The sequence below is a fragment of the Bufo bufo genome, chromosome 1 (genome assembly GCF_905171765.1).
Source record: "Bufo bufo chromosome 1, aBufBuf1.1, whole genome shotgun sequence".
Classification (NCBI taxonomy): Eukaryota; Metazoa; Chordata; class Amphibia; order Anura; family Bufonidae; genus Bufo; species Bufo bufo.
Window position 1 is genome coordinate 663,035,070 of NC_053389.1, and position 21,249 is coordinate 663,056,318.

The window sequence follows — 21,249 nt, forward strand, 5'->3', positions numbered from 1 at the left end:
CTCCACAACAAAAACAAACCCTCCCATGCGGGCTGAATCTTCTATTGTCAGAGGCAATCAACCCCAGCTGCATGGGCTCCTGCTCAGAAGGGGCTGACAGCGACTGAGACCCCTGCGCACAGAAAGAGACCGCTGCACTGTCCCGGGACTGAGTATGACAGGAAGGAGAGATCTCTCCTCTCTCTCTAAGACGCCTGTCAATACGAACGGCCTGAGACATAGCAGAATCCAGGGAGGTAGGTCTCTCATGAAAGGCAAATGCATCTTTCAATCCCTCTGAAAGACCATGGCAAAATTGACTTCGGAGTGCAGCATCATTCCAACCAGTATCAGCTGCCCATCTCCGAAATTCTGAGCAGTATATCTCTGCGGATTGTTTACCCTTGCATAACAGACGTAGTCTAGACTCAGCCAGAACAATACGATCCGGATCATCATATATCTGACCCAGGGCTAAAAAGAATTCATCCACTGAACGGAGGGGCCGTGCCCCCTCCGGCAGCGAAAAGGCCCAGGATTGAGCGTTACCACTGAGCAGCGATATAATGATCCCCACCCTCCGTTCCTCATCATCAGAGGAATGGGGAAGAAGGCGATAATGGAGTTTACAAGCCTCTCTAAAACGCACAAAATACTCACTACCCCCGGAGAACGTATCCGGGAGCGAGATCTTAGGCTCAGAACAAACTCCATGAACGCAAGCTGAACCGGTCACTTGAAACTGAGAAAAAGTCTTACGGAGATCAGCTACCTCCAATGAAAGACCCTGGAAGCGTTCAGCCAAAAGTGAAACCGGATCCATGCTTAAGACGGTTTTGGCGGCTTATAATGTCACGGATGGTGTACAGGAAACAAGACAATGCAATATAATTAATGACTCACTGGATCCACAACTAAGGAACAAAAGGGAGACCCCTACATGAGACCTGCCACTCTCCCTGACTGCTCAGCCTATGCGAACACCCCAAAGGTGGATGGGCGCATATCCACGTACCTCGGCTATCTAATACCTGAAGACCCTACAATAGTGAGGGGACACGACCACCGGCTCCCTACACTAGAGACGGAGGGAGTCAGGGTCACCTGAAAATCCAGCAGACAGAAAATCACAAATAAAGGAACAGCACTTATCTTGCAGAGGACTGGGAAAAAGGAACAGCATGCACACACACTCCAGGAAGTGCACACTACTGCATTATGGGGAGGAACTTAAAGGGAAGCAATTAGTACAACTGCATGACAGCTGAGATAGACTAATGAGATGAGGAACTGAAACCAAAACAAAGAAACTCAAGGAGGAGGATCTGGAAGGCTCCTGTCAGAGCTTCTCAGCTGTCTGGTTGTGACAGCCCACTCCCTTGGATGAGAAGCAACCCCACACATGAATGGTCTCGGGATGCTTTACTGTTGGCATGACACAGGACTGATGGTAGCGCTCACCTTTTCTTCTCCGGACAAGCCTTTTTCCAGATGCCCCAAACAATCGGAAAGAGGCTTCATCGGAGAATATGACTTTGCCCCAGTCCTCAGCAGTCCATTCACCATACTTTCTGCAGATGATCAATCTGTCCCTGATGTTTTTTTTGGAGAGAAGTGGCTTCTTTGCTGGCCTTCTTGACACCAGGCCATCTTCCAAAAGTCTTCGCCTCACTGTGCGTGCAGATGCGCTCACACCTGCCTGCTGCCATTCCTGAGCAAGTTCTGCACTGGTGGCACTCCGATCCCGCAGCTGAATCCTCTTTAGGAGACAATCCTGGCGCTTGCTGGACTTTCTTGGACGCCCTGAAGCCTTCTTAACAAGAATTGAACCTCTTTCCTTGAAGTTCCTGATGATCCTATAAATTGTTGATTGAGGTGCAATCTTAGTAGCCACAATATCCTTGCCTGTGAAGCCATTTTTATGCAACGCAATGATGGCTTCACGCGTTTCTTTGCAGGTCACCATGGTTAACAATGGAAGAACAATGATTTCAAGCATCACCCTCCTTTTAACATGTCAAGTCTGCCATTTTAACCCAATCAGCCTGACATAATGATCTCCAGCCTTGTGCTCGTCAACATTCTCACCTGAGTTAACAAGACGATTACTGAAATGATCTCAGCAGGTCCTTTAATAACAGCAATGAAATGCAGTGGAAAGGTTTTTTTGGGATTAAGTTAATTTTCATGGCAAAGAAGGACTATGCAATTCATCTGATCACTCTTCATAACATTCTGGAGTATATGCAAATTGCTATTATAAAAACTTAAGCAGCAACTTTTCCAATTTCCAATATTTATGTAATTCTCAAAACTTTTGGCCACGACTGTACATCTGCATCAGCACTCAGTTCTATGGGTACCACTTTGTTATAAATAAAATTTGAATGCTATCTGAATGGGAGGGCTATGGAGTAAAATTTACATAATGTATTTTTGTGCTCAATTCTTTCACATTTATCTCATTTGTAATAATTTTGTAAATTTAATTTAGAATACCTGATTAGTTTTACAATCTAAAGTCCAAATCCAGTTGGTGATTAGTACTAGTACACAGTGAAAAAAGCTGTGTGTTTGTATGTTTTACAGTAAGTGACCCTTAATGTGATTATTGCATTTCTGTTTTTTATCTTTTTGCTTTGAAACTGTTTTGTGAATCTGAAGCTCTGCAATTGAACCTTATGAAAATAACCCACCCAAACGAAACTAAAAAGCTGCAGCGCAAGCATGATTGCCTCTTTAACACAAACACGGCTTAAGGGGATCAGCTGTTGTATACTGGATACTGAGGCTTTAAGATAACACACATGAAGCAGGTGGGGTCTGTCCTACAATGTTTGAGTTATCAGGGACAGTGGAGCTGTATTCTCAAGCCAAGGCATGGCATTAACATAAGCTGTAACTTTAGACACCTTTCTGAAAATAGCACGGAACTCCAAATGTCATTCCTGCAACGTCTGTAGAATAAAGGTTGTTCTAGCATCTATCCGTTTAACAGGAGACAGAGCTTAGTGCAAAAGTACTGCATTAAAGGCATGAAATGCATTAAAGGCATGAAAATAAATTGTGGCATGCCATGGTACAGAAAATTGGTGTAGAATATTAGTGCAGTAAAAGACTGCACAGTAGTCCGAAAAACACTGCAAAGTATTAAGAACAGAAATTACAGGGCAAAATGTGTATTTTTAATTTTTTTTTTTTTTTAAATAATGCAGCATATCCTTTAAAGGGGTTGTCTCATCTGAGACAATAGGGGCATATCGCTAGGATATGCTCCCTTTGCTGGGACCCATACCTATATCGAGAACGGAGTGGGCCAAAGTGGTGGCTCCGGTTTGGCCACCACCAGGGGCTCTTCCCACAGAAGTGAATGGGAGCATGCCACGCATGACCAGCCACCGCTCCCATTCACTTCTATGGGCCCGATTAGAAATAGCCGAGCCAGCTCTCTGGTATTTTCGACCGCCCCATAGAAATGAATGGAGGGCAACTGCGCATGCACAGTGAACCCTCTACCACTTCGGGGCTCTGTTTGATATGCCCACATTGTCTTAGATGAGGAAAAACCCTTTAAAACTGCATGGATTAGGCCACATTTTGTGAACTGGAATTTCCTAAATGTTTTTTTTTACATTATCTACATTTTCAATCTAGAGTACAACATGTGGTATCTAGATTACACTGCATAAACCACAAAAATATACCCTTAAAGCAGGGCTCTCCAACTTGGCCAGATATATAGGCCACACAAAGAAAACAATTCCACTTGATGGGCAGCATTAATTTCAAATATAATACAAATATAGATGTACAGTATACATAGCAGTGAAGTGCAGTACTCACAGCCCACACAGGATTCCTGCTCTTCTGTGCTACAAGTGTGTAATATCCAAATATATTACACCTACAGCATGTATGTATGTCACACTCACCGCCCTGAGCATCACCTCAGCCTGCCATGACCGGGAACAATGCCTTAGTGGTGAGAACAATGGGATGAGAGAGGTATCACTACTTTTTTGTGGCACTCTCATCAGTTTTCAAAAATAAATTTGACATGGCTAGACAACCCCTTTTTAATGCAGAGACCCCAAAATTAATACAGACTCTCATACCAGATCCCAGAATTAATAGAGAACCCCAGACCCTAAAATTAATTCAGGAGTGGAGCAACATTCCACAGGCCACAATCAACAACCTGATCAACTCTATGCAACAGAGATGTGTTGCACTGCGTGAGGCAAATGGTGGCCACACCAGATACTGACTGGTTTCCCCCCCCCAGTAAGGCAAAACTGTGCACATTTCAGAGTGGCCTTTTATTGTGGGCCTCTGTAAATGGACCGCGCTGCTCCAGGACAAAGCTGAAAAATCCTCCCTTCCAGATCTCACAGGAATTTCATGGACATGGTTAAGCAGTCAGTTCACTCGGATTCACCTTTCCTCTGGGGAACCTTATGAGAAATCAAGGTGCCGCCAATAGTGAAGTACAATCACAAAGGTTCCAACCGCAAGGTTTTATTATACTCACAAGATGGATATGGTAACAAGCAGTATACACAAATCATTCACCCGACCCGGGTTTCGCTTTAGGAAGCTTCGTCAGGGGTATCTCCTCCGCCTACCTAGAGGCGGTCTTTATATACCTGCCGGTGATAAGCTACCACACCTGCTTAAAATCATCATTGCCCTTACGGCTCAATACAAAAATAAATAAAAATCCATAAAATACATAGAATACATTCATAAAACACATATCACAAAAAGACCTCCTTTGGGTCACCAAATTACTGGTTAACTAGAAGTTACAGACAAATCTGGACTGATCCAGACTAATCGCATATAATCGCATATAATCGGGAGCCATGCGATCATATCGATCACATCCGAATTATCACACATGATCGCATGGTTAACACAGGAACATATCTGGACTAATCACATGTGCCAACATTCTCATGATTGACACAGGGATATAACCGGACTGATCGCATGTGCTCGCATAGAATAACTAGATCGCATAACATTTTCATACTTAACACTAACACTCCCAGGGTTAATACACAAACATGTCTGGACTGGTCGCATCCTGATCACATAACATTCTCCTACTTACCACTACCCACCCACCTATAAAGCACAGTATCTAACCAATGCAAAAACGCAGGTCTTGGAGGTCTTTTTGTTATATGTGTTTTATGAATGTATTTTATGTATTTTATGGATTTTTATTTATTTTTGTATTGAGCCATAAGGGCAATGATGATTTTAAGGAGGTGTGGTAGCTTATCACCGGCAGGTATATAAAGACCGCCTCTAGGTAGGCGGAGGAGATACCCCTGACGAAGCTTCCTAAAGCGAAACCCGGGTCGGGTGAATGATTTGTGTATACTGCTTGTTACCATATCCATCTTGTGAGTATAATAAAACCTTGCAGTTGGAACCTTTGTGATTGTACTTCACTATTGGCGGCACCTTGATTTCTTGCTTACCCATGTCCATGAAATTCCTGTGAGATCTGGAAGGGAGGATATTTCAGCTTTGTCCTGGAGCAGCGCGGTCTATTTACAGAAACGCATTGATAGATGTGAACATTACCCACTTCACTTTTGGAACTTGCGACGCACCAAAAGAAAGGCAATGTACTAAAGGCTGTTTTATATATTTTATTTTATTGTGGGCCGTCTAAGGCACACCTGTGTAATATTCATGCTGTCTAATCAGCACCTTGACATGCCACACCTTTGAGGAGAAGTGCTCACTACCACAGATTTAGACATATTTGGGAACAATATTTGAGAGTAATGGGTCTTTTTGTGTATCCTCATGCAAAATGGGAGCAAAACCGAAAGTGTTGCGTTTATATTTTTGTTCAGTGTATATATCAGGGATGGCCAACCTGCGGCTCTCCAGCTGTTGTAAAACTACAAGTCCCACCATGCCTTGATGTAGGCTGATAGCTGTAGGCAATGTGGGCATGATGGGAATTGTAGTTTTTCAACAGCTGGAGAGCCTCAGGTTGGCCATCCTTGGTATATATGAAGGCCTCCTGACTTTCCCCATTGGCAGAGGTCCTGGAACGAAGGATCAGGCACTTTGATAATCTGACAGAAGATTAGCAACCGGCAGAGGTGTCTGGCTACAGATTGATTCCTTCTCTCCATGCAGAACAAATGAGCCAAGTGTGCATGTTTACAGAGGAATCAGGACAGATGGCTGTTAGCTGATAGCTATGTAAAGTGTATGCCCAGTGTATGACACTTGCATATAAATAAATACTGTATTTTTTGCCCTATAAGATGCACCTTGGTTTTAGAGGAGGAAAATAAGAAAAAAAAATATTTTTCATCAGACCTCGTCTTAGACCCCCAATGTTAATTAGACCTCATCTCAAACCCACAAAAAGACCTCAGATCAGACCACCCCAATGATAATAGGACCCCTGATCAGATCCCCAACGTTATTAAAATCCCCAATTAGACCTCAGATCAGACCCCTAATGTTAATAAGATCCCCAATCAGACCTCAGATCAGACCACCCCAATGATAATAAGACCCCTGATCAGACCCCCAACGTTATTAAAATCCCCAATTAGACCTCAGATCAGACCCCTAATGTTAATTGAACAAAAAAAAATCAACTCGCCTCTCCTGCTCCGAATGCTGCCGCCGCTCCTGATACTAAGCACTGTTTTTGCTGTGCTGTGACCCAGCATCTAGGAAATGGTGAGTATAGAGCCTGAACAGGGAGTGGCAAGGGTGTCGAAAAAGCTAAAATTTAAAAATTTGATTTGCCCCCAAATATCTGACTTTTCTGTTCTAGAATACTGCGGTAGAAGCTTCATAAATCTTCCCATTTGTAGTTCAGTTCCTTGCCATCTTGGTCACACAGTAGGTGATGAAAGTATGATTTTCTGGGGCCCAACTGATTACAATAACAAGGTTCTGAATTGAATGGAGAGATAGTCGGCATATATGCTGCCCCTCCATTTGTTCTCTCTGCGAATGCCGGAGCTAGTCAAGCAGAGGGCTAGGTCGTCTCTGATAGTCTAATAGAGAATTAATGTAGTTGCAGTGAATGAGCATGAGTAACTATCTCTGACTCTAAGACCTTGTTCATATGAGTGGTGGGGATATCGGCAGTTGGATTCCCACCAATCAGTTCCTGTGGATTTGTGATAAATATGTTTTTATGGTGGAACAACCTTTTGAAGAAGTACTCTTTTGGAAGCATCTTAATAATACTAAAAGAAAGATACTTTTGTCCTTAAAGGGGTTCTGCACTTTGTTCAAACTGATCGGCGAGGGTCCGACACCCGGGACCCCCGCCATCAGCTGTTTGAGAAGGCAGCGGCGCTCCAGCAGTGCTGCAGCCTTCTTACTGTTTACCGCCGGCCCAGTGACGTCACAACTAGTATCAACTTGCCTGGGCGCGGCTAAGCTCCATTCAAATGAATAGAGCTTAGCCGCGCCAAGGCAAGTTGATACAAGTTGTGACGTCACTGAGCCAGCGGTAAACAGTGAGAAGGCCGCGGCGCTGCTGGAGCGCCGCTGCCTTCTCAAACAGCTGATCGGCGGGGGTCCCGGGTGTCGGATCCCCGTTGATCAGATGCCGATGATCTATCCATGGGATAGATCATCAGTTTAAACAAAGTGCAGAACCCCTTTAAAGGGGTTGTCTCACTTCAGCAAATGAGCTTTACAATGTAGAGAAAGTTATTACAAGGCACTAATGTATTGTGATTGTCCATATTGCATCCTCTGCTGGCTAGACTCTTTCCATCACATTATACATACTTGCACACTATAAGAAATAGAGCCTATGCACACTCCCAGAGTCCCAGGAACCAGAGAGGCTGGTGCTTTTTCTTTTAATGTGCAAGCACGACCACCACTGCAGGATTACAGGGTGACCTTTTGCTGAAGTGAAACAACCCCTTTAAATTAGGTGGTAAAACATAGAGGTGATATATTTATTAAGTATTTGGCCATTGTTTATTAAATGTGGATTTTCATGTTAATTACACTTGAGGCTATTAAGTAATTTATAAACAGTAATGAATTAAAGGGTTTTGTCTTGGTAATAAAATTGAGAAAAGATTGATGAAGAATGATGCAAAAAATAGAAAAAAAATCAGTCACCTCACAAATAAACTAGCGCTCCAGTTCTTATGCGTCTCAATTTTCCCTCCAGTCTACTTCATGTTGCCTCTTAACTAGCAAGGAAATGTCTGCTCATCCAGTTACATGGCTCTGTCCAGTGATTGGTTGAGCTTTCAGTTCCTACATATAAAGAGGCACCAGGAAGTGGAGACCAGTGGGGGACCGTGAAGCATCAGCACAGGAGTGGTGGGAGATCAGTGAAGTGAGAGTGATTTTCTTTCTATTTTTTACATCAGTCTAACACTTCTGAATAATTTTTGCGACCTGGATTACCTCTTAAATGGGGGAAAATAGCAATGACCGATATCTCTTGGGCTCTCTGTTCACATCTTCCATTGCGTTCTGCCATACTTGATATGAAAAATAGAATAGCACTATTCTCCTGTCAAAACCGCAGACAACTGGACCAACAGACCCTGTTGAGATGGATCTGCTGACTAGCGACAAACTTTTGCGATAGTGCGGCCTCCTGATTTCATGTGGAGCAACAGTTGATCTTCTCAAATTGGTCTTTTTTTTCCCCCAAATTCTGTTTGTACTGTGGAATCCCAAAAGGTATGTTTACATCCTTTGCAAGCTTGTTTATTGAATTTATATAGAACGGAAAGAAGCTGTGGATCAAGATGGAAATCTTGTATCAACCAAGAGTGGACTGGAAGTTTGGGGGTTCTAAAGTTATCTAAATCTAAAGTTATATTTTGTGTGTTGTCAACTGAAACAACTAATTAATTGGAATGCTGATCCCATGAAATCGTCACTGAGCTTTGAACAAACTTTGCATTAACCAATAGTATTTGTGTGTACATGATGAATAACACTATTTTTGGCATTATATCACTGGTATCTGGCATTTTTTAGCAGTTCTGTGCTTGCTGAATATCTAGTTTGCAGTTCTCCCAGACATGGCAGGTGGATACTAGCTGCCATCCACTGCACACGCAAAGTGAAGAAAACCTCCTTCCTAAGGCCTCATGCACACGACCGTTGTTGTGTTCCGTTTCGCAAAATGGGGTTCTGTTGTCCCGTGATCCGTTTCCGTTTTTGTTTCCGTGTGTCTTCCTTTATTTTTGGAGGATCACCAGACATAAAGGAAAGTAAAAAAAAGTCTAAGTCAAGTTTGCCATGCAAATTGACTTGAATGGGTCCGCGAACCATTTTCCGTGAAAAAAATAGGACAGGTTATATTTTTTTGACGGACTGGAACCACGGATCACTGATGCGGATGACAAACGGTGCATTAGCCGAGTTTTCAACGGACCCATTGAAAGTCAATGGGTCCGCAGAAAATCACGAAAAACGGAACAACGGACACAGAATAAAACAACGGTCGTGTGCATGAGGCCTAACAGTCACTCAGAGATAAGCAGCAGCCCCAGGATAATGAAGGACATTACAATGAACTTTAGAGCCTTAGGGAATATATTTTATCTGATGGTTACTGCGAGATATGATGGGGTCTTGGTAGATTTAAGGATTTTTTTTTATTTGTTTATAGTTTGCTGCAACTGTGTATTTAATGTGATAAGTGTCAAGGTAGTGTTTGCTGCATCTGTGCAGTTATTTTATATTTTGCATCTAGTATACAGTTAGGGTCTTCTGTGTTAATTTCATTATAACTTCTAAATTAAATGAATTCTATATCTTCAAGGAGCACTTCAATCTGGACCAACTCAAAGGAATGAATTGCTTAGTGGATGGAACCATTCCACCAAGTTCCGGCCTATCAAGTTCAAGTGCCTTGGTGTGTTGTGCAGGACTGGCCACTCTCACTGCTAATGCAAAATCTCTTTCCAAGGTAATTCTTACTCCATGTCATTTTGTAGAGTGAGTACATTACATGAGTACTTGACACAAATAAAAACATTATAAAAAAAACATTGAGGAATTGTCATTAAGGGAATTTTAAAGTAAAATTTTCAATAGTCTGCATTGCCATAATGTGGGCCATATTTATCGAATGTCACATAATGTTTGATAAATTTTGTGCATCTTTAAGTCTAACACGTCAGTCTTGGTATGTTACTCCACTTTCTATGCCACCTCTTTACTGAACTAACATTAAGACATTTTTGGCGACTTTTTGATAAATCTTAAAGGGAACCTGTCACCTCCCAAAACCATCTTAAGCCGCCAGCAGTGTGTTTCTGATGATGCCTTTCTTCCTGAAGGCAGATGCAGCAAAAGTACTGAAAATGTAGTTTTATCGCCTGCCCGGCGCACTTCTCCACACATGCTTGAAGTCAAGGGGGCAGCGGCCTCCTTGCTTCAAGTCACGGTACCTGCGGCCCCTTCCCTGCCCCTTTGCTAAGACTGACAGTGCTTATGCAGAGAGTTCGGCAAAGCCAGCCGAACTACCGGCTGTCAGTCACAGTGAAGGGGCAGAGAAGGGGGCGTGGTTACCGTGACTTGAAGCAAGGAGGCCGCTGCCCCCTTGACTTTAAACATGTGTGGAGAAGCGTGGCGGGTAGGGGATAAAACAACGTTTTCAGTACTTTTGCTGCATCTGCCTTCAGGAAGAAAGGCATCATCAGAAACACACTGCTGGCTACACGCAGGTACTGCTGGCGGCTTGGGATGATTTGGGGAGGTGACAAGTTCCCTTTTAATTTGTTTCACTCAACATAACAAACTACATCTGTTTTCCCACCCACTTTTAAAAATTAGAGGGAGTGGTGTAAAAATGCAAAATGTTGCAAAATTTCTGCAGAAAGCCTAAAAAGTTGCAAATTCATATTTTTTTTAACAGTTTTATATGAATTATTTTTATATATAATACAGGGTTACAGCATATGCAATGTTGTATGTATAATTGACGTCTATACAAGAAAAAAAAAATACATATTCATCATTATTGTATTTTGCGACTTTTTAAAGGCAGAATTCTGGAGTGCTGAGCTTCAATTTCCCCACATTTTCTTTGTTTTTGCTGTAGTTAGGTGTTTTTATCTTTTAGTGTTTGCTGAAGTCGGGTATCTTTATCTTTATAGTCTTTGCTGCAGGTGTGTGTTTTTATTGCTAACCTACTGGAAGCAACAGTGCCCCACAGGCTAGACGGACGTATTATTTAATATTTTATATAATAATCACATTCCGTTACCTTGCGTGCATTTTAGAACAGCTTTTACGCTAACAGACAGCATGGAAGCAGTGGAATTGGATTCCCCAAGATTTCACTGCACTGAATTTAGAGTGAGTAGAACATGTCTTTTTATTTATAGCCATTTTAGGGCTTGTCTGAGATTTTGTAATTATTTTGGACTACTCCTTTTAAGGTTTTCTAGCCGAGTGGCAGTCTCATCCATGCAAAGACTGATTTAAGCCACTGCTTTCAGTCTATGAAGTCTATGGCAGTTAAAAGTCTTCCAAACAGTTACAATGTGAAAGTTTTCACCCCTTGGTGTTTTTATTGTTTTCTTTCAGCTAGGAATTAATTTTTTCGGGCGTTTTGTGACGACATTACTTACAACTTGAAGGTACAAAATATTTTTTATCGTGACAATCAATAATTAGAACAAAACAGAGAACTCCTATTTGCAAAAGTATTCACCCACTGAATGTCTATACTTTATGAACCCAACTTTTGCAGCAATTACAGCAAGTCTGTTGGGGTGTATTGGTACATCTGGATATTGGGATTTTTTTTCCCATTCTTCCAGGCAAAATTGCTCCAATGTTTTCAGGTTAGATGGGTTGCATTGGTGTACAGCAGTCTTCAAGTCATTCCACAGTTTTTTAATGGAATTGAGGGCTTCACTGTGAAATGGTGTTCTGGAATCGAGAGAAGTGTTCTGTTTGCACCACTTGTTTCTCATGTTTCTCAAAGTTAAACTGCAGTCTTATCTGACCAGAGTTCCTTCTTTCATATGTTTAGGGTATCTGCCACATGCTGTTTGGCACACTCCAAATGTGCTTTCTTATGTTTGTCTTTAACCCTTCCGCTACCAGCGCCGTACATGTATAGCGCTGGAGCGATGAACAAACATGGGGCCCGGCCATGTGTTCAGTGGGCACCATGGCCGGCAGGTCTCCGCTGTTTCAAATAGCAGAGACCTGCGGCTAATGACTGCGACCTGCAATAATGCAGATCACGGTCATTAAAACCTTTTAGTTGCCGTGATCGAGCGCTTCCGGGCTTCTTACCTGCATCCTCTGCGGCCAATGAGGATGCTGGTAATTGATTTCAATACACTGGGTCTCTCTGAAGAGACCTAGAGTATGGAAGATGCAATTATTATTTTGGCCAGCAGGTGGCAGGCCAACATAAGAAATGAGCAATTCTGTACCAATATCGATTATATAATAAACATATCAGTACAGAATAAAAAAAAAACCTATGTTTTGTAGCCTCCAAAATGAGCTACAAAACCATAAAAAAAGTTTAAAAAAAACTTAATATATATATATTTTTTAAATATAAAAGTTTAAATCACCTCCCTTTCTGTAGAATAAAAAAAGAAATACATATAAAAATATAAACATCGAAAACACCCATACTATTAAAATATAAAAATATTTTTCCAATACAGTGAATGGCGTAACTGAAAAAAGGGTCAAAATGTCTGATTTGCCATTTTTTTCATTGCTTCAGTTACCGAAAAAAATATTTTTAAATGTCATCAAAAAGTCACACAGACTCCAAAAAATCCCACACAGCTCAGTAAATATAACTATAAAAAAAGTCTTGGGGGTCAGAATATGATGATTTATTTTTACACTATTTAGACATAAAGAAACCTATAGATATGTGGTGTCGTTGTAATCATACTGACCCAGAGAATGAATGGCATGGGTCAGTTTTGCCACAAAGGGAATGACGTAGGGAGAAAACTCGTAAAGTGGTGGAGGAATTGCGTTTCTTTCCAATTCCACCCCATTTGGAATTTTTTCCCCGCTTCCCAGTACATTATATGCCATATTAAATGGTGGCATTACAAAGTACATCTTATCCCACAATAAATAATCCCTGATACGGCTTTTTTAACGGAAAAATCTAAAAGTTATAAGGAAGATGGGGAAGAAAAATTAAAACGCAAAAATGAAAAAATCTCCGGTATCCTAAGGATTAAGCAACTGCTTTTTTTTTTTTTTTTTTTCTGGCTGCTTTTCAATAACACTCCACTGTGTGGAGTGTATGGCTTATCATTGTCCTATGAACAGATATTTCTTTGCATGCTGTGGATCTTTTGAGCTCTTTCAGTGTTGTTATTGCTGTCTTTATTAAATCACTGATTAATGCCCACCTTGCTTGGTCTGTAAATTTTGGTGGTGGTGCATTCTGTTTTCAAGTTTTTAGCTATGCCATATTCTTTTCATTTGGTCATGATGGATTTAATAGCGCTCCGTGGGATGTCCAAAGTTTCCATGTACAATAACAAAAAACGGACCCTGTCTGGGTATAGGTATATTTACATAATACACAGATAAGCCTTGCAGGCTGAATACCAACTTGACCCAGATAATTATATCTCAATAAAATATAATTTTTAAGCGTCACTAATAAAAGCTGATTGTGTGAGGCAAACAATAAGGTGTTAAAAATAAACTGTTCCCTGTCTTTGATGACTGGCTTGTATGGGTTTTATTTCCCCCTGCAAGGGTGTGCACTCTCCCCGCTGAGGTCACAAACTTGCTGATGACAAATCACGCAGCTGTTAAATACCTCTGAGGAAGCCAGGTTAGCTGGTGAAACATGTCGGGAGGCAGTTCTTAGGTTTTAGGGTTACCGTTCACCTGTTAATTTGAGCTGGGTCATTAGTCACCACTGAATAGCAATATGACGAAGTGATAGATTTAGTTTTATATAGTAACCAGTGCGGCAACTGGGAATGAGTGATTTGTCATCAGTAAGTTTGTGACCTCAGCGGGGAGAGTGCACACCCCTGCAGGGGAAAATAAAACACATATAAACCAGTCATCAAAGACAGGGAACACCTTATTGTTTGTCTCACACAATCAGTTTTTATTAGTGACGATTAAAAGTTATGTTTTATTGAGATATAATTATCTGGGTCAAGTTGGTATTTAGCCTGCAAGGCTTATCTGTGTATTATGTCCAAAGTTTGAGATTTTTTTTTATAACCCAACCCTGATCTTTTTCACAACTTTGTCTCTGATCTGTTTGGAAGTCTCTTTTGTCTTCATGTTGCTTGGTTAGTAGTGTGGCTGACTCGGGGGGCCTTTCAGTACTGGTGTATTTTGCACACAGTGGGACCTTATTCAACTAATTATGTGACTTCAGAGGTTAAAGGAGTTGTGCAGCGATTTATATTGATGATCTATACTTAGGATAGGTAATCAATATCTGATCGTCAAGGGTTCTGAGGATAGGTCATCAATATAATTTGAGCACCGGTTCGGGAGGTGATAGCCCATTTACAGAAGCCACTGGCAGAGGCCTTTCTAGACGGATGGTAGGGAGATGGACTAGAGCCTGCTGAATGATGTTACCAGCTGACCCAGAGTCTAAGAAAGCAACTCTGAAGAAAGCAAGAGAGCAACTCCCTTGTGAGAGAGAGTCACTGTAACAGAAAGTTTCGGAGAGGACTTCTCCTTGGCTCGGACCTCTCCAACTGATCCTCGACATTGGCGTTTTTTGGCTTCTGTGGACAATTACCCACAAAGTGGGCCTTGCCTCCACAATACAGACACAGGTTTTCTGCTTTTCGGCATAGAAGTTCCTGGTCAAACAATCGTAGGCACTCCACTTGCAAGGGCTTTTCAGATGGGGTGGACACTAGAGGAAGGACCGGCCTTTGGAAGCATGGAGCCAGGCGAGGTGGTCTTCTGGGGCATGCATCCTTAGAATGTTCCCTGAATCACATATCAATTCTTGTGGCCAAGGTGATCAGGTCATTCAGACTGGATGGACGGTCGCGACCAGCTAATTCATCCTTAATCCGGTCAGAAAGGCCCTCCCAGAACTCCGCCAGTTGAGCTTTGTTGTTCCATGCAAGTTCTGCAGCCAGGGTATGAAACTGTATGGCATACTGACTAGCAGACAAGGAACTCTTACATAGATGCAGCAGAGCTGAAGTAGCGGAGGACGTGCGCCCAGGCTTTCTAAAGACCAGCCGGAAGGTAGCCAGGAAAGACCGCAGGTTAGTAGTCTCCAGACCTCCATGTTCCCAAATCGGATTTGCCCAAGCAAAGCCCTCATTAGACAGCAGGGACACAATGAAGGTGACCTTGGACCGCTCAGTAGGAAACTGTATCAAGCACTGGTTCAGGAATCCACGACAGGTTTTAGGATCTGCACCATAGTGTGGTAGAATAGGGAAGTCGCATGTCTGTGGCAGTCAAATCCAGACTCGCAGGTATGGGTATTGCAGGGGTAGCAGTGACTGGTACCCTGCAGTTTCTAGAGAGGTGGCATCCAGACAAGCAGTTACATTATGCATGAACTGCATCAGTTCCTGTACAACAGGCTTGGGATGACCATCAGGGTCCATGGCCTGAGCATACTGTCAAGAACCAGTGGGTGTAAACCCACTGTCCCACATGACCAACCTCCTTTAAGGGCGTTGTCTAAGTGAACCCCTCTTTCTTTGGAGTCCGCTGATGGTGGGGATAGACTTTCCCGAAGGGAACACCAGGTTGCCACCTCTTGAGGAGGATTGGCACATGAGGCAGATGGTTCAGGCAAACCAGGGGGTACCAATGCAAAGTACCAGAGGTACAGACAAAGTCAGCAGGCTGAGCTGTAACCAGGAGCGACAGTGCAGGACTGAAGGGTGAGGCAGAGGTGATATCAAAACAAGAAATAGGTCAGCACATGCGGCACAAGTACAAGTTAGGCAATCCGGGTCAGCAACAGGAGAGTCGAGGCAAGCAGGCAGGGATCAAACAGGTAGCCGAGTCCTCTAACACAAGCACAAGTCAAGAAAACAGGGACACAAACAGAGATAACGGCAAACTTTGCAGGACACAAGGACCATGGCGCTTAGGCACCTGGGAAGGGCTGAGCCACTTATATAGGTGCAGGAGGGTTAGAATTAGTGAGCACGGTCACATGTGCTAACTCATAAATCACAGGTCACACTCAAGTGATGGACGCTGGCCCTTAGGGAAGTGCTACAGGGAGCAAACTAAAAGCATGCTGTGCCCGGGACTGGAAGGAAACCATGGAGTGGATTCAGGAGACGGACGATGCCTGCAAGGACAGAGCCCAGGACTGAGGCAGTGAATGGGGAAACACCGGCAGCAGATCACCGCAGAACATGGAGCCTGGGACCACGGCGGTAAGCAGGGGAACATCGGCGGACAGCAACCGCTGTTACATTCATCTAGTGCTGCCTCTCTGGTTCTCCTTGGCTGCAGTGGTGACGTCATGTAGACAACTGGTGACCACTGCAACCAGTCATATGGCCTGAGACTGATGAGGTGATGAGGCCGCAGCAGTGTCCTGTCACTGCTACAGCCTGGTAAACAAAGTCCGACCGGTGGGGGGTAGGGCAAAATGGCCACATTTGATCTACTGGATAACTACTGCTGCATTTTTTATGTTGGGTCAATTTTAAGCATTGTCTGGTTTTGTTACTGAAGTTGGACAACCCTTTTAATAATTTGTAGCTGCTTCAAAATGGATTAAAACTGGCAGTAAGATTTGCTATGGTTGCTTGATAAAAGCAGCCGGGGGGCATTTGAACTAATCCATGCTGTATGCTTTGTATGGAAAATAAAGTAGTTTTACTTGTTAGAAAACACAAAAGTAGAGCGATGAGCTGTACACATTGCAGTGATAGGTCTAGTCCTATGGGGGCTATAATGTTACGTTAACCTAGTTTTTTTTGTTTAATAATATCACTTGATCTTACAAAAGACCTTTGGTAACCACATCCAGTGAATGAATATGCTCATATTTCCCATTGTGAATAATATTCATCTGTCATTCACATCATGTAACAGTGCCCAACAGTTACCACAAAGGAGTTTTATTTTGAAACGTTGTTGTGACTTTAGATAATACTTTAATTATTTGGTTTCCTTTTGCCATAAGTAAGTATGCTCTTTCAGGATCATTCTTTGATTGCAGGCAGCCTAACCATCAAAGAACGAGCCAAAATACACATTTCCTGTAAACATATATGATTAAAAAAAAGTCTGTAATTGTAGTTGCCTTTTCTATTCTCAGCTTGTTCATAACCCCTGAATTGCTAAAAGGGATTTCAGCAGTTCTTTTTTGATTGTTGAAATGTCTGCTATGATAGTTGCTTACATGTGGTTAACTATTTGGTTAGAAATGGGTAATCTGTTATGAAAATGTAATTCTGGTATTCACATTTCTCCCTTTGAGCTTTATCACAGCAAGGTCATCATATCTCAGACTAAAGACTTTCAGAAGTCTACATATGGGTAATGTCTACCTGCTATTTTCTTCAGGGTTGGATAAAATTTACTTGGCCATTATGATCAATGATTGCAGCTTAGCTGTATTGTTTGTTGGGGACCTAGGCTAGACAGTGGAGCCCATCTCACTGGGCCTCATACTTCTCTCAAATCTTTTATCTCCCTCAAACTGGATCGTACCATAAATGGGTTTTCATGGATTACCATGATTTATTTATTTTTACAGATAAGCACAAGTAGTTGCTTACCTGTTGTACATCTTCCCCACTTTTTTTTTTTACAATTTGAACTCTTTTGACCCATTTTTACACTGTAAACAAATCACCCTGGTTTCCATCCTGTATGCAGCACTTCCTGTTTCAGTATCCAACCAAACCCAGCTACTTTATAGCTCCTCCGACCCTGCTAGTTACACAGACCCTCCCCTATCACTGCCCCTTTCACAGAACCATGGACATATGGACATAGTGGTGTGACCACCGCCCAGAACAGAAGATAGCAGCAATAAAGGTAAAAGAAATACATTACAAAATTACAGCTACCATCATAAATTATTATTTTAAAGGATGTTGATGCAAAACGGAAAAACCCTTTTAAACGGAACCTGTCACATTGAACATGGTGTCTGAGCTTAAGGCAGCTTGTTATAGAGCAGAAGGAACTGAGCAGATTGATGTAAAGTTTTATATGAAAAGATTTAGTAAAACTTGTATTTCATTCATTCTAGGCTGTGAAGTAAAGGAGGTGGTCCTATCAGTGATCCCTCAATGACTGTTCGTGCAGAGATACTGTCAGTCACTGATGGGACCGCCTCCTTGACTCCAAAGCCCAGAATGAGCAAAAATATAAGAATAAAATACATTTTACTGAATCTTTTCCTATCAATCTATATATCGATCTGCTTAGCTCCTCCTGCTCTATAACCTGCTGCATCCAGATTACGTCACATTTTCATGGTAACAGGTTCCCTTTTATGCATTACTCCAGGATTGGATGACCTCCTTATTCAAAGTCTGTGGGACTAATGGAGATAGCTGAGTCATTATAGTTATTAGTGTGGGTCCCAGAACATAATAAAAACAGATTTAATGCTAAGCTAGCTTCAGCTTTGCTTGTTCACTTTTTCACATTGGACGCTAATTATTTAACTTATTTAAACTGAGCGCTTGCGACCATCTCAATGAGGTGGACAAGAAATAAGGAAAAGAACAAACAGCAGGTGGAGCTATACAGATACATTTTATTTAATAGCTCATTAATATACTAATTATTAATTACAAAAGTAATCAGATTCAAGTGTTTTGAAAAATGCTGAATATTTTTTGTGGCACAACCCCTTTTAATTCAGGACTTTTTACTTAATTTTATTAAACTTTTTTTCTATTGGTTTTAAGTCTCTGTCGCATATGTAATACTTTGAAATACTTAAGCAACCTATTAGGCCACATCTTTGGCACAACATAATTGGCTCATAACTACTGTATGGCAGACTGTGGAGGGCACTTTATTATTACTACCCTTTTTGCCATAGTAACTCATCAGCAGCTAGTGATCACTCTGTGGAGGGTTGATATACAAATAAAGGGAGCCCCATCCCTCTGTCTAGTATTCCGCACAGCATATTTTGTTAACAATTTATGATTTCTTAAAATTTTTCATGTTCCTACTTACCTAAAAAATCCCTAAAACATTAGTTTTCACACTTCATATTCTCTAGAGTTCACTTCTTGGCAGTTATCTCATTATCATCACAGCAGGATTACAATTAAAGATAACATCTCTGTATAGATAGCACAGGATTCACCATTGACAGTGGTTAAATAGGTATTAGCTTGCACAGTATCCTCTACACAAGAGCATGGCTAGAAATATCTGTCATAGAAGTCAAAGAACACCTCCTGTCTTGTGTTTCCTATGGTCCATCTGGCTGCTGTAAAGCATATCTCTGAATGCTGAATTTTAAAAATCTACAATAAAACATGAAAACAGATTAGGAATAAAATAAAAAGTAACCTGCAAGTAAACCCTGCTATGCATCTCTAATTGTCATTTTCATGTATGTTTAAAATGACTGTCATGTTCAACACTGCTAGAACTGCCATACTACACGTATGACCATAGGAATGTTGCCTAATTGATCAGATACAGTATGAGATTTTTACTACACGCGTCTTACAGTACTTTTAGTCTAGAGAAATAAATGCTGGATTGTAGATATAAAGTACATCATACCACGCGGTCTGTACGGTCCTCTTTCACATGCTGTGCACACATGTGCCGTGTGACCTCCTTGCATTACAGTTCTACTGAACACTGTTCTCTAACCTACCAACCACATTGAGACTCATCCAGCTTCTGAATCAGAAGTGAGAAAGTGGTTATTTTGGGGGCCTGGAAAGAATCTGCAGCCAAAACCACATAATCTCAGCCTGATCTCCTTGTACATGCTGACGTTATTAACCCCATGCTGCCGTCATTGTATCCAATGGGTTAATAGCTATGTTTCAGAAAGATTAATGTAAATGCAAGCCTGAGACCTGATACTTGTTTAAACGATTGTGGCCTGTGAGTCTCGGTTATTTGTGTGAGCCTGCCAAAAAAATGATTGATATTCTTAGCCCGAACCTTAAAACAAAATGTAAAATTAGTGGACTGCAAACAATGTTGTCATTGCATTAGATAAAGGTAAAACAGATGATGAAGCAGAACCCTGAGCTCGGTTGCACACGTCTCTCATCTGTCTACAGATGTTGTGTCTGCAGCTACTATGGCTGTAATGAGGTTTGGCCAAAAGAGTCCGATCATGCTTTGGGGTTGAATGCATTGTACCCTCCTGAGTTTCTTAGCAACCAAGTAGTTTTATGTTTTGTTACTTAGATATAAACCCGGAAGCTGAAACTTGTGGAAATAATAAAGGATACCAGATTCTGTAAAAATAATTACATTTCCAACTGGTGCAGAACAAAACTACAGTGAGGGCAAATTTGGACTTAGAAGGGTCATCCAGCATTGAAGGAACATGGTTGCTTTCTTCCAAAAACAGTCTCACTTATCCAGAGGTTGTGGTGATATTGCAGATCGACCTGTGGTGTCTGGAGGACCCCAGTTTTCCCTGGGTTCGACCACTACCATGCACACTCCCCATAGAAGTGAATGGGAGCACACCGCGCTTCTGTGGCCACCGCTCCCATTCATTTCTTTTTTTTTTTTATTCTTTATTTAAGCATATACGAATGACAAAAAGTGCATCAGAAAAGTAGACAAAATACATTGCATACTTCAAAAACATTGCACTACAATGAGAGGTCCTCATAATACAGTCCTCATAATAATGTATAATAGTAACTGCAGTGTGGGGTGAGGTACCCCTCGAAATCGCATCTAATTTGTCTAAGATATACCCTGCAGAAAGACACTGATAGATATGTAATCCTGGCGCCAGAAACGAGAATAACCAGGAGGGATATATTATCAAACTCGTAAACATATTGAAAAGTGCATTCAACAAGCATATAGGGAAACTGGCAGAGAGTGCCCGTTAGAGTTGAAAAAGACACATATGACAGATCTTAGCTGCGACACTCAAGACAGAACAAAACTATGACGGACAATGATCACAAGAGGGAGGGGGGAAGCACGGAAGAATAAAAAGATTGAAACGCCCAGCTTCTCATTACAAAAGGGTCAGAAATTCCTGGGATTCCTGGAAGGAAAACCACTGGGCCCAAGCATCAAGGAAAGCTTTATGTTTAGCTCGTAACT

General features: G+C 41.8%; 1 protein-coding gene across 1 annotated transcript in view; it reads left to right on the forward strand.

Moving 5' to 3' along the window:
* Window positions 1-21,249, forward strand: part of GALK2 (galactokinase 2) — a 286,795-nt gene that overhangs the window by 80,014 nt on the left and 185,532 nt on the right. Inside the window, exon 5 of the mRNA XM_040414020.1 lies at window positions 9,791-9,937. Coding sequence (XP_040269954.1) covers window positions 9,791-9,937 — 147 coding nt within the window. The remainder of the gene's footprint in view (window positions 1-9,790; window positions 9,938-21,249) is intronic.